This window comes from Miscanthus floridulus, chromosome 3 (assembly GCF_019320115.1).
Source record: "Miscanthus floridulus cultivar M001 chromosome 3, ASM1932011v1, whole genome shotgun sequence".
Taxonomy (NCBI): domain Eukaryota; kingdom Viridiplantae; phylum Streptophyta; class Magnoliopsida; order Poales; family Poaceae; genus Miscanthus; species Miscanthus floridulus.
Genome location: NC_089582.1, coordinates 138,782,181 through 138,794,754, shown reverse-complemented (window position 1 = coordinate 138,794,754; position 12,574 = coordinate 138,782,181). Strand labels below are relative to the sequence as shown.

Here is a 12,574-nt window from a genome sequence, read left to right as displayed (position 1 = left end):
TTTTCGCTACAAAGATGATGTTTATGATCCTCTAAATAAACTGGAACCAACGGAAAAAATTTAGTTGGAGGAGTAGTCATTTTTCGTTTAAGTTAAATTATGGTATTGTTTTTTTCTGACCAACGTTGATGATAACAATATTATAAGTTTATTCATGAGTAATTTCCATGCATTAATTTCATTTCTGTCCAACGATGATTTAGAATTAATGTAGAAAAACGTTGTATTTATGATATTGCTATTTTCTGACCAAAGTTGTTGATAACAATATTATAAATTTTTAATTTATGAGTTTTATGCATTAGTTCTATTTCTGCCCAACGGTGATATAGAGTTAATGTAGAAGCATATTGTATGTTTTAAATTTGACCAACGTTGAATTATGGCATGCAATTATTATGTCAAATGTTTCTCACTTTCTCTGACGTTGTTTTCAGGATACAATCCAATGACGTTTATCTCGTCCATTCCGCCTCTCAATGAGAGCAATTATAACACATGGCGAGAGAAGCTTGAAATAGCACTTGTGCTCTTTGACAATGATCTAGCACTTATCTCATCGTATCCCACTGTGGACCCGGTGTGGGCAGAAAATGAGACCGATGCAGTTTTTGCTACTCAGCAGCGTGACCAATAGTTAGTATCTCAAAAGCTCTTACAATTTATTGTCATGTCTATCAGTACACATAATTGTGATGTCAATGTCACATGTGCTGAATTTCTGAACATAACACCTTTTGTTTTGTAATTTAACAGGGATGAACTTTGTACAATGATTTTAAAAAACAGTGAACCAATAAGATGATATTATTTTCTCATTTTATTTCACATTACTATCCATTGTTTATATGAAATTTCCCCTCAATCCTGCCGCTACTCTCTATGTTATCATGGTGGATGCTACATATAAAGTCTCAAGCTCCATAAATCATCTTTCCCCTTTATAACACTATGATTCCCCCGCAACAACGCGCGGGGTATCATCTAGTTTTACACAATTCAAAAGTTGTACGGTGAGGGACTATAAAAGAAGTTTGTTTACACGAAAAGATAAGAAATGGATGGCTTACAAGTTAAACAATGCAATGATGTAAATAAAGGCCGAGGGCCATTTGATAGCTTTTAGAGCATCTCCAGGAGACTCTTTTTATCTTTCTGAAATTACAGGAATAGAGTTTTTGTTGAAAAAACACCCTCCAACACTCTTCAATTGGATATCCAAATATATATATCCTCTATTCCGGATTTCTCGCTAGACAAAGATGGAGAGTGAGGATGGCTCTCTACACTGCGAACAAGATATAGAAAAGTTGTTGGAGAGCATAGAGATATAGAAAATGACTTTTACTGAAATGACTCTCCAAATGATAATTTAGAGAATAGATTTTAGAAAGGCTCTCGGAGATGCTCTTATGTCTTTTAGAAAATATACTACGGTAGAAAACAGTTACCTTATATACAATACTCCCTCCATACTAAAAAATGAAGTCGTTTTGGACAAGACTTGGGTCAAACATTGGGAATATACATCATGAATAACTTTTAAGTTGTTGAGTTTGAAAATGTGAAAATCATATGTATAGATTTGTCTTGAAAACTATTTTCACAAAAAATTATATATATCACTTTTTGATAAATATCTTTAGAAAAATAAGTAGTTAAAGTTATGCTTTGGAGACCGTGTCTCTGTCCAAAACGACTTCATTTTTTAGTATGGAGGAAGTATTTATGCTTGGTGGCGTTGTTATGAGTTATGACACTTTTCCCCGCAGCCCTAGTGCGTGAATCATGATTGCCCCTTTTCACTTGCGGAAAACCTTATTGTTACGCAACTTGGTCCTTTGTGGAGCCACTTACAAGTCACAAAGTCATTTAGCCAAACACCTCTATACGTGAAGTCGCTAGGGATGTGGTGCTTTCCTGGGGCTGACGAGGAAGCTTTTAAGCTACCTGATGCTCCGCCATCCCCATGACCTATGGAGAAGAGATACGTTGTGATATTGCTGTCTCTTTTGCATAGCCATGAGCCAATATCTGAATTTGGAGTTTTGCTCAAAGAATAATTGCTTGCAAGTCTACCTGCACTAACTAATAATTATGAGTACACCATCTAATTCTAAATTGTCAGCAAACTGCTTTTTAAAAAGTGACCAACGAAGGATAAATTTCATTGAGGCCCCGTTCGTTTCTTTGGGAACGAGGCCCAGAAAGAATTCCGGCCAGAATCATTACTTTAATTAATTTATATAAGCACCGCTGGCTGGATTGATTCCTGGCGTCAAAACGCCAAACGAGCCCTAAAAGTTAAGAACAAAATAGGAACAAATTGAAGAGAACTCATAAACCTCGGGCGTAGCTAGGTGTATGATCACACCTCCTACCAAAGCAACAAGTTAAGTTAGGCTCATTTCCTTTTACTACTCCTTAAACAATTGGATGAATATCATCGTCCCGAATTTTCTTCTCAACATATATATTCTCAATCATCTATCCACACTCTAGCTTCCATTTCCTTTCACGGCGAGCACAGGTGGTAACTAGTGGCTACCTCTCAAGCTATAAATGGACATGTCGATAAGAGTCGCGTCGACGCGACCCTGTTAGCCAATCGTGTCGTGCCATGCCTGCCCATAGGCTGAGCCATCGGCCCAGGCATGACCCTACTAGGGTTTAGCTGGGCCGACGACACGCTTGGCCCATCGTGACTGAGATGCGTAGTCACTATGTTGCTATGCCTATGATTCACCGAGCTATCGTCACACCCATGGTTGACCACGCCGTAGTCGCTCACGCAAACACGTGTCAGCATTGATGTGTCTCCTCTGTGGACATTGGTCAAGGACGCCCCAGCGCAGCCACGTCACGAAGACGAGGTGGGGCCAAGGTCACCGCCTCCTCTGCGCACGTCAGCTCCTCCTGTTGGTTGTGGATTGTGGTTGATGGTTGGAACAGTAGAGAAGGTGAAGGGCTAAATAAAGGGAGAGGGATTGAAGGTAGAGTTAGATAGAGTTTTATCAGAGTTTTATTTGTATTTAATAAGCTGTCACATAGGCATTTTTGATGACATGACAATATTTTTAAGAATAAAAGAAATGGCTTTCATAGTTGGCACGATTACCAACTTTCTTTGAGTCATGAAATTAATGTCTATAAAACCAAAGAATGAAATTTCCATTGAGAATGGATGTTTGTTCTATGTTTTAGTTTATTTTATATAATATGTCTAGTGAGAGACTGGCCTCACTTGAGCTAACAATGTTCTGAAACTCCCTTACCTTATACTGTCTTCAACAGCTAATCCATTAGAGGAGATCCAAACGCAAAATGGGTCTTCGACAGTACTGTATCGGCCTCCAACAGAGTACCTATAGAGGAGACTAATTTTTGGTGCCAGGAGAGGTACAACCTAAATCTGAGTATATTGTCTCCTATAGAGACCAATTTGCAGAAAGGGTTCTCTTTTGGATCTTATTGTTGGAGAAGACAAAAAAAATATGTATTAAAACATTTGCCTATAGCGCTATACCCAAACATAAAATGAGTCTACTATTTTAAGTTCGTTGGAGATAGTCTTACTTGAGCTAGCGAGGCATCCCATGAAAGTACGTTGGGGAGTGAACCCATCCCACGAAACCGCTCCGAGCCTGGGAGTGACTTTTTTTAAGAAACAACCGGATGCTCTATAACAATTCTATTTTTTAAAAATAAATTTAATTCAGAATTGCTATAAGTTAGTCGGTTGATTTAGCCCTCTACGATATGCGATTTTGTGGCCGCCAGATCAGAAATCGCACGGCTGCGGTGCTCCGTCAGTTGGTCACGCGAGACGGGCTGCCGGTCCCCACCACATGCTCGTGCTAAGCGTTCCAGGTCCGGGTCGTCCAGAATACAAGCACGTACGTCCGTGGTTGGTCCATGTACGCCCGCGTCTATGCCCGTGTATAGCTCCAGCGGAATACACATAGTATGTACCGTGTACGCCCAACCCACATGTATATTTGTATTTTTTTCTGAAATTTGTGAATAATTTGTGAACAATTTGATGATATTTGTGAACAATTTGATATATATTTCTCTGATATCTGAAATTTATAGAAATAATTTGTAATTTTTTATGAAAAATTTGGCATATATTTGTGTTATTCTCAAATTACACCACTATGTCCAATAAATTACACTGAACAAATCATTGTAAATATAGTAATAATTTAATATAAATAGAGGTAGAAGACAGTGTAAGTGTATGAAAAAAATTCAGTTGATAGCCGGGCCAAAAATAACTGAATGTTACGCAGACAGATCCATTTAATTAATAGGCATATACTCCTACATCACTGCACATTGAAGGGTCCTGTGGTAGCACCATTTCACACACTTCAGTAATCGTCAGTTGTGACTTGAGAGACGAAGCGCTTCATCTGGCATGGCCATCACTGAGACGGCAGCACGGAAGCTCCTGCATGGCGGCGCCGCTGGCACCATCGCCCAAGGCGTCGCCGACGTGGGCGGCATCAGCTTCGGCCTGTGGGAGATGATGACCAGCTTCTTCGCCGATATCCTCGCCTACCTCTTCGCCGCTCTCGCGGGCGCAGCCCACCTGCTCGTCCTGCCACTGGAGGTGCTCTGGCAGTCACTCGTCACTGTCGTCACCGCCACCGCGGGCGCCGTCGCCTCCGGCCTCGACGGCCTGTGGCAGAACGTCACGGGCTTCTTCGCCCACATCTTCGCGGCCATCGCCGGCGCGGCGCACCTCTTGGTCCTGCCGCTAGAGACGCTCTGGCAGTGGCTCGCTACCAGCATGGCCGACGCCGCGGGCGGCATCGCTTGCGGCCTCGACGGCCTGTGGCAGCACGTCGCTGGCTTCTTCGCCCACATCTTCGCGGCCATCGCCGGCTCCGCCCAAATGTTGGTCCTGCCGCTAGAGACGCTCTGGCAGTGGCTCGATACCAGCATGACCGACGCCGCGGGCGCCGTCAGCTCCGGCGTCGACGGCCTGTGGCAGCTCGTCGCGGGCTTCCTCCCCGCAGCCTGGGCCGCCGTGGCGAGCGCAGCCCACCAGATCCCGCAGAAGCTGGCGGATCTGTGGCGGTGGCTACAGGCCGCGGCCCCCGTCGCGCTCCCGTACGTGCTCGGCGTAGCTGCGGTCATGCTCGTCGCGGCGCTCGTCTGGTTCTGCTGGCCGACCCTCTTGGGAGCTAGCGTGGGGGTCGGCCAGGCACTCGTGACCGCCGCCTGCCACTTCGTGCAGGGGCTGTTGCACGTTGGCTGTGCCGTTCAGTCGGTGTTCGTCTTCCTCCTGCCTCGCTGCACGCAGTGCCTGGCCGTGGTCACCATGAAGGCCCCCGGCGGCACCGGCAGGCTGATATCGCGCGCGGCCTTAGAGGCAGCCCCGGAGCTCTATTTCGCGATCCTGCATGCCGCTTCACCCATCGTGCCCACCACCGTCTTCTGCACGAAAATAGTGGCCTTGCTCGTCGCTGCCCCGGTCGCTGCTCTTTTCGGTGCTTCAGTCCGCGCGCGGTGAACTGGTGAAGCATGCAAGTAAAAGTGAGGGAAACAGATCCTACGATACGAGACATTGTCTCATGCATGTTACTGCTCCAGACCTATGAATGTGTCACTGTTTTTGTAACCATTGTTAAGTGACTAATAAAACTCGAGGAATTCTCTCTTGCATTATTTGTTGTGTGCTAATGTAATGGTTCATTTCTCATTCGGGAAGGCTTACTGTTGCTTCAGTGCTCTTGAGCCGGTGAAGTAAAAATACTTGATCTATTGGCTCGGTTTACTTTACAATAAGAGAGATTGAGAGAACTAGGTCCTGTTGTGAACGAGTCCGCTTCTGCAATTGATCTGGCTGGCTCTTAGCTATCGGAAACGTGGAACATGGCGAGAACGTTGTTCCCGGAACATCTACGTCCCTAATTCAGGAACATTTACGTTCCCACGTTATAAAATAACACCTCAAGTTTCTGTTTCGGTTTCATATTTTTGTTCTCTCGTGAGAACGTTCATGGCGGTTAAGGACCGGCTACCGTTCAGATTGAGAGAACTAGCTCTTGTGAACGAGTCGGCTTCTGCATTTGATCTGGCCGGCTACCGTTCTCTTGTCTTTTCATTGTGCACTCATCAGCTCATTAACTTTGCCATTATCTTTGCGTAGTTGGAGCAGTAGCTGCAGCACTCGCCTCGGGACCGTACGTGCCTATGCTAAGCACCGTTGAATACTTGCATTGAATCTTCCGTATAGTGATTCATCAGTCAAAGAAAATTGTCGGGTGCTATTGTCACGCAAGTGGTTGCCTCGGTGTAGCCACAAAGGCATAGACACACACACACACACTAGTTCCCATCTCTCGATAGCCCACCATGGCTTTCCCCGGGACTGCGGCGAGGAAGCTCCTACCAGGCGGCTTCACCGCAGCGCGAACCACCGTCGCCGGCGGGGCTCTCAGCTTCGACCTCGACGGCGGCGCCGGCGACTACTTCTCGGGTCTGTGGCAGCTCGTCAAGGCGAAGGCCGCCGAGGTCGTGGCCTACCTCGCCGCCCTCTTCGCGGCGCTGGCGGAGAAGGCGGACGAGGTCTTCCCGCCGGAGACCCGCTCGGAGACGCTCCGGCAGTGGCTGCACGTGGTCGTCACCGTGGTGGTCCCGGCCGTGCTGTGCTTCCTCGTGCTCCGCTGCTGCTGGCGCTGCTGCTGCGCCGGCCGCGGGGCGCGCGGTGGACGCCGCTTTATGGCTGCGCCGGGCCGCGGCGGCGCGCGCATGCCGCGGGGCGTGTTCGAGAACAACCCCCGGGTTTACTTCCGCGACCTCCGCGCCGGGAAGCCCCTCGTGTACTAGCGTACGTGCATCCGAGGATGAATACGCCTGTGTACGTACGGCTGTACGAGTACGTACGAGATCGAGAGTGCCTGTGTGTGTGATGTCATGCATGTTTTTTTTTTTGCGAGCAATGCATGGTTGTATGTGATGTGAAACGAACCGTATCTATGATCAGTTGTGTACGTACGTGACTGCTGTAATGATGTCGTAGTAGTTTTATCACTTTATGTATTGTGTGCGTGCATTTGGTCCTACTACTACATTGTATTGTACGTGCACGGTGTACCGACCTCATGGGCAGATCTATATACACTATATATAGGGTGCAGGTGCACCCAAAAAATATCAAAGAACAGTGATTATAATCAAATTTTCATCACATACCTACCTACACGATAAAATCCTATGTACTTGAGGTAAGCGCACCCTCTATGGCTCCGCCCCTGACCGGCCTTTTGTGCTTCTTTTCCCTTGACGATGCAACACTGTACGTGCAAGTTGGATCAGACTACTACGCGTGGTGCTCACTTGCTTTGGTGTGGATTCGTAACTAAAGCGAGCGTCCGTACGCTAAAGCAGAGCTGTTCGATCAATTGTGCTTTGCAGATATGGGTTCCCAAAGGCCAGAGGAAGCTGGATGGCAAGATGGGGCCATCACCCATCAGGATGAGCCAATTGGGGCGAGTTGCTTCGGCGACCTCGCGGCCGGCCCCAGCCACCGGCTCGGCGACATCGATCAGTGTCCCCGTCAAACAGCCGTAAACGATTGTAAATTACCGGCCGGAACAGTATTTTTCTCTCATACAAACCAGTCAGCAGTACTTCTACATGAACTAGCAACAATACGAACCTGCTGAAATAAGATGCTGTCACCTTCTTTCCGCATCTTTTTCCTCTGGTGTCCCGTGAAAGAAGGTGCTTTTCTTTTCTTGTTGCCGTTGCTAGTCAAGTCGTCTCCCCCAGTCGTCACAAGTCTAGCTAATAGTCTACGCATAGGTTAGGAATTGCTATGGAGTCCTTATTTTAGTTGTTGATAAGATGTTTTTGCCCGGAGGTGGACACAAAATTTGGAATAAAGTGGAGGACTAGGCACACCATGATGTATCCTTGTAAAACAATATCAATTAATTCCTTGGCCTCACCTTACTGCTACAAACATTATTCCTGATAAGCTAGCAACTTCATCTCTGCCCCTATAACTTTACATACCAGATACTTCTCCGTCCTTAAAATAAAAACTGAAAACTTCATTTCTCAAGGAGTCAAATAATCTTAAGTGCTTACCGGAAATAATATCAACAGTAATATTTCAAATAGACTTATAATGAAAATATATTCCATAATTAATATAGTTATACTTATTACTCGTTGTCTTGTGTAGTGATCCGAGATTTCATTTGATTCTTAGTATATCTTTCTTTAAAAAAAATGTCTCTATAGAAATGATTCATCCTTTTGATTCTTTGTATTTTATATGCACTAGTGGATCCCTCCTGCCACTTGATGCTTCTTAAAGAAAAAAATGTTTTGGGGCCAACCAGTCCCTTGGTCACAAATGCATGTTATTTTCGTTCATGGTATGGTCTTCAAAATAGATTCATGTAAGTTTCAGAATTCCTAATCTAATTTAACTTTTAGACCTAGTAACATTATGTTTTTCAAACAAAAAAAAGATGATAACAATGATAAAAGCTCTACTATCTACAATATCTAAATGAAGAGAATGCATTCTATTTTTCTGTAAGAGGATATAAGGAAAACATGACAAGATGTCCAAGTGTACTTTTTCATATAGCAAGTGGTTTTTGTGTAGTGGTACAAGTTAAATACAAATGATGGAATATATGCAAAAGTTCATGGCTTCACTAAAGACAACAATGACCCGAGTGCCCGTCTCCACCACTTATCATGCTAGTTTACTTGCGGTGAAACATACCCACCTAGGTTCGAGTCTAAGACTTGGCATGCATGCTTATATTTTCTGAGTTATTCTAAGATTTAACAACTCTGTTTTCAGTGGTATGGTATGTCAATCTCGAGATCCATCGGCTCAGCTTTTCGGAAGTGTAATATCATACTTACTTTTGAAGAAACAATAGTGGAGACTGGTGGAGAGATATAACTTGGTCTTGTTGGAGATCTAACCCATAATAGAAAACGAGTAAATTGGATGTATTTGTAACATACACACAAGCATTTGTTGCCCATTAAGAAATTAATTTTAATTTAGTTTATAAGTGATATGTATACTCTTTTAACTAGAACTAGGTGTAACCATTTGCATACGCCCTAAATAAGAAAATAAACCACGGATTCAACCAAGCCTACACTCCAACCTAGACCGTGAAAGTGTAATCGTTGCTTCTCCATGAGCCCGCACTTTATTCTTTGCATACATTTCTTCCAAATCCACTATTCAATCTTTGCACTTATTACCTCTAAGATGTTCTCTTCTTTCTTTCTTATATTTATACGTGTCTCCGCTAGATTTGATGCATTCTTTTGATTCCTTGTATTTTCTATGCATTAGTTGCATGAGTTTCCCCTCTTTTAAGTATACATTCTTCTATAGTTAAAATAATTGTTCAAGAATACTTCCTCCGGTCACAAAAAAAATTAATGTTTTTAACACAAATCTAGTAAAAGTTTATTTTCAAAATTTGAACGCCAATAGTTAATGAAATATTTTGTTTTTGGAAAACATAAGTTATGTGAAGATTTATCTTGAAAAGTAGATTTATAATCTTATACTTATTATATTGGTTAATTTTAAAACTTGATTTGATAGTCATAGTAGTTCAACCCGACCAATATTTATAACTAGACGGAGTATTTTTCTACGAGGCACAACCCACCGACCACAAATGAACATTGTGTCCGTTCACAAACCAATTCTTAGAACTTTCAAATTAAATATATTTTTGGTCTCACTAGACATCAAACATTCAAAAACATTGTGACTAACCTTTCAAAAAGGGAATTTCCTTATATGCCATTAAATAACTCATAATAATCTTTCATATGGCATTGGTGTGTTAATAACATAAGAGACGACCCTCAACAAACATTGACAGACATCACACATATTAAACATATGAGGGGTTTAGGTTTTTAGGGCCTATTTGGTTCCCACCCTAGGAAACATGCCTGGGCCAGGCATCATTGTGAGGCATTTGATTTCTAATGTCCGGGGTTGGATGATGCAACTGCCTGGCGTCGCTCCCCAGGCAAGAGTGGCAACCAAACAACCCCTTAATCTAGTGGCATGCGATTTTTTTTCCTTAACAACTGATATATGGTCAAAGTTTCAGAAAATCGGAGAGTATTTTTTTTGTGGTAGAAAAGGAAGTAAACATAGTTCAACTTATTGAATTAAGGGTGTGGTCTTGCATCCAATCACTTTAAACAGGTTAGAGTTATCCTTAACTCATATTTGTGTATATTTTATTCTTTAAATGAAAACAAATGATTAATAATGGAATAAAAATTGAAAACAAACTAATTCCTCCTAAGTTGGTCATTTTAATTTGTATTAAAAAAATTCGGTGGTAGGAGTAATAACTAATAAAGAAGAATAATGGCCAATGTTTTCTTGCAAAATTTCTTCTCTGTTAATACTCCTATATTCCAGGCAAAGCTCTTGCCACCTGTTTTAAATAAAAAAATCCCAAAAGAAAAAGAAATGGGGGTAGCTTCTCTATATAAACACACACTACCGGAGGCAGATTCTTTGCCGAGTGCCTGAGGCACTTGGCAAAGGCCGATATACACTCGGCAAAGCCTTTGCCGAGTGTTACACTCGATAAAGGGCGCTCGGTAAACAGTTTATCAGCAAAGACCTCTTTGCCGAGTGCATTATATCGGGCACTCGACAAAGGCTTTGCCGAGTGCCAATCCGACACTCGGCAAAGAAAAGTGGCCATGACGGCGAGCGCCACCGTGACGGCGGCTTTGCCGAGTGTCAAGGTCAAGCACTCGGCAAAGGTACCTGATTTGCCAAGCGCCATTGACTTAGACACTCGGCAAAGGTGGGCACTTTGCCGAGTGTCGCCGACAAGACACTCGGCAAAGTGGCGACCTTTGCCGAGTGCCTGAACCGTGGCAGTCGGCAAATCTGTGATGTTTGCCGAGTGCAATAGTCATTGCACTCGGCAAAGCATGTTTCCAGGTAGTTTCCAGATGGTCACTTTGTCGAGTGTCATGGCCATTGCACTCGGCAAACTGACTGAAAACAACATTTTTTATTTGTTTTTTACATCCCATCCAAACAAACAGAAGATATATATAACAAACATCAACATCACATATATATCATCAACATCACATATATATCACCAACACCACATATATATCACAAACGTCACATGTCTCACAATATATCACAAATAAATTCACAAGCAATCCAAGTGCTCCATCATCGTCAGCTACAATTGCAAATAGAAGTATCATTAACAACCACAAGTATCATCACTGATTTGGTGAAGGATTCGCTGAAGCATGAGGATCGTTCAATGCCGTCGATTGATTCTGCACAAAGGAGAAGAGATTGCATGTGTGAGACAAGTTAAATATATACCATACATGAATAAAACTTCCATACTCCACTAGGTTTGACCGTAAGCATAGACATACAAACTAAAATATTTATACTCACATAAGTAGAATAGTGAGGAGGTAGAGGTGGAGGTGGAGCGAATAGCGAAGGTGGCGGAGCTACACCCGTAGCGGCGCTAAGACTTTGCATGTACTAAAGAATCTCCGCCATCCTCCGCTACTCGGCCTCCCGCTCGGCCTCCATCCTCTCCATCTTCGCCTGTATCTGCTCCTGTATCCTCCTCTCTTGTTCCAGCTGGGCCTACAATATATTTACCCCAATGTTACAATAATGCAAAGGAAAGGTATGAAAAAACCAATGAACGACGAATAAACCAGGAATAACCTCGAGTGCCTTTACCCGGTGGTGTGAAGTGTCCTGCTGAGGTCGTATGGCCGGGCTCCTGCTCGTGCTGCTTGCTTGAATCTGGGAGAGACTAGGAGTAGCAGCCGAGTCGATTGCGCCGTCGCCAATCCAGTACCGCCCATGCTTCTTGCCTCCTCCCACCCTCATGATGACTTCTCCATCAAGGTCCTTGGTGCTCGGATCATACTCTGACCCATGGACCTCCCTTGCCATCGATGTGTACTCACTAAGGCGGTTGTGGACGGTCACATTGTTGTACGCCTCGGGCCTGTCCTCTGGGTTGTAGTCGATGTTGAACGTCGCCTTGCCCTTGTGGGCCATAGCAAATGCCTTGAAGATGGAGCAAGGCTGGCCACCATGTGACGCCGACTGCGAGAAAAAATGCAAGATGATTAGAAATCATGCAGAATTGAGTGTTAGAATAAATAAATGAATTTGCGTACCCATGTTTCTGCGTATCCGCTAAGGCTGCGGCTGCCTTGATGGTGTGCTACACCTGACATCATCAAACGCCGCTCCCAGCACAAGTTGTGCGTCTCCTCCCACTCGCGTGAGAACTTACTGCATGTACGGTGCCACTTCATCAAGGTTGGTCAATACGTATAGCATGATATGGCGCCACTCTTCATGATTCAAGGTCTTGGGGTTTGATGCACTTGCGCTTCCGAGTTGCCCTTGGAAAAGGCTGAGGTTTGATTCATTTTCGCCAGCATTGTAATGAGGGGGTGGATTATGCACGCTAGGGAGGTTGTCACCATAGTATGTTGTTGTGAAGTTCGCCACCTCCTC

The 12,574-nt window shown here is 44.0% G+C and overlaps 2 protein-coding genes across 2 annotated transcripts; both read left to right on the top strand.

The window, feature by feature from the left end:
* Positions 1 to 4,365: 4,365 nt before the first annotated feature.
* Positions 4,366 to 5,668, top strand: LOC136547167 (uncharacterized). The gene has a single exon (XM_066539136.1). The coding sequence runs from the start codon at positions 4,424 to 4,426 to the stop codon at positions 5,522 to 5,524; it is 1,101 nt and encodes a 366-aa protein (XP_066395233.1). The 5' UTR covers positions 4,366 to 4,423; the 3' UTR covers positions 5,525 to 5,668.
* A 556-nt stretch (positions 5,669 to 6,224) lies between these two features.
* On the top strand, positions 6,225 to 7,141 carry LOC136547166 (uncharacterized). The gene has a single exon (XM_066539135.1). It carries the CDS (start codon positions 6,370 to 6,372, stop codon positions 6,841 to 6,843), a length of 474 nt encoding a protein of 157 aa, XP_066395232.1. The 5' UTR covers positions 6,225 to 6,369; the 3' UTR covers positions 6,844 to 7,141.
* The last annotated feature ends 5,433 nt before the right edge of the window (positions 7,142 to 12,574 follow it).

Bases quoted from the DNA above. Each gene is read 5' to 3' on its own strand.
- LOC136547166 (XM_066539135.1), top strand. From the start codon at position 6,370: ATGGCTTTCCCCGGGACTGCGGCGAGGAAGCTCCTACCAGGCGGCTTC.
- LOC136547167 (XM_066539136.1), top strand. From the start codon at position 4,424: ATGGCCATCACTGAGACGGCAGCACGGAAGCTCCTGCATGGCGGCGCC.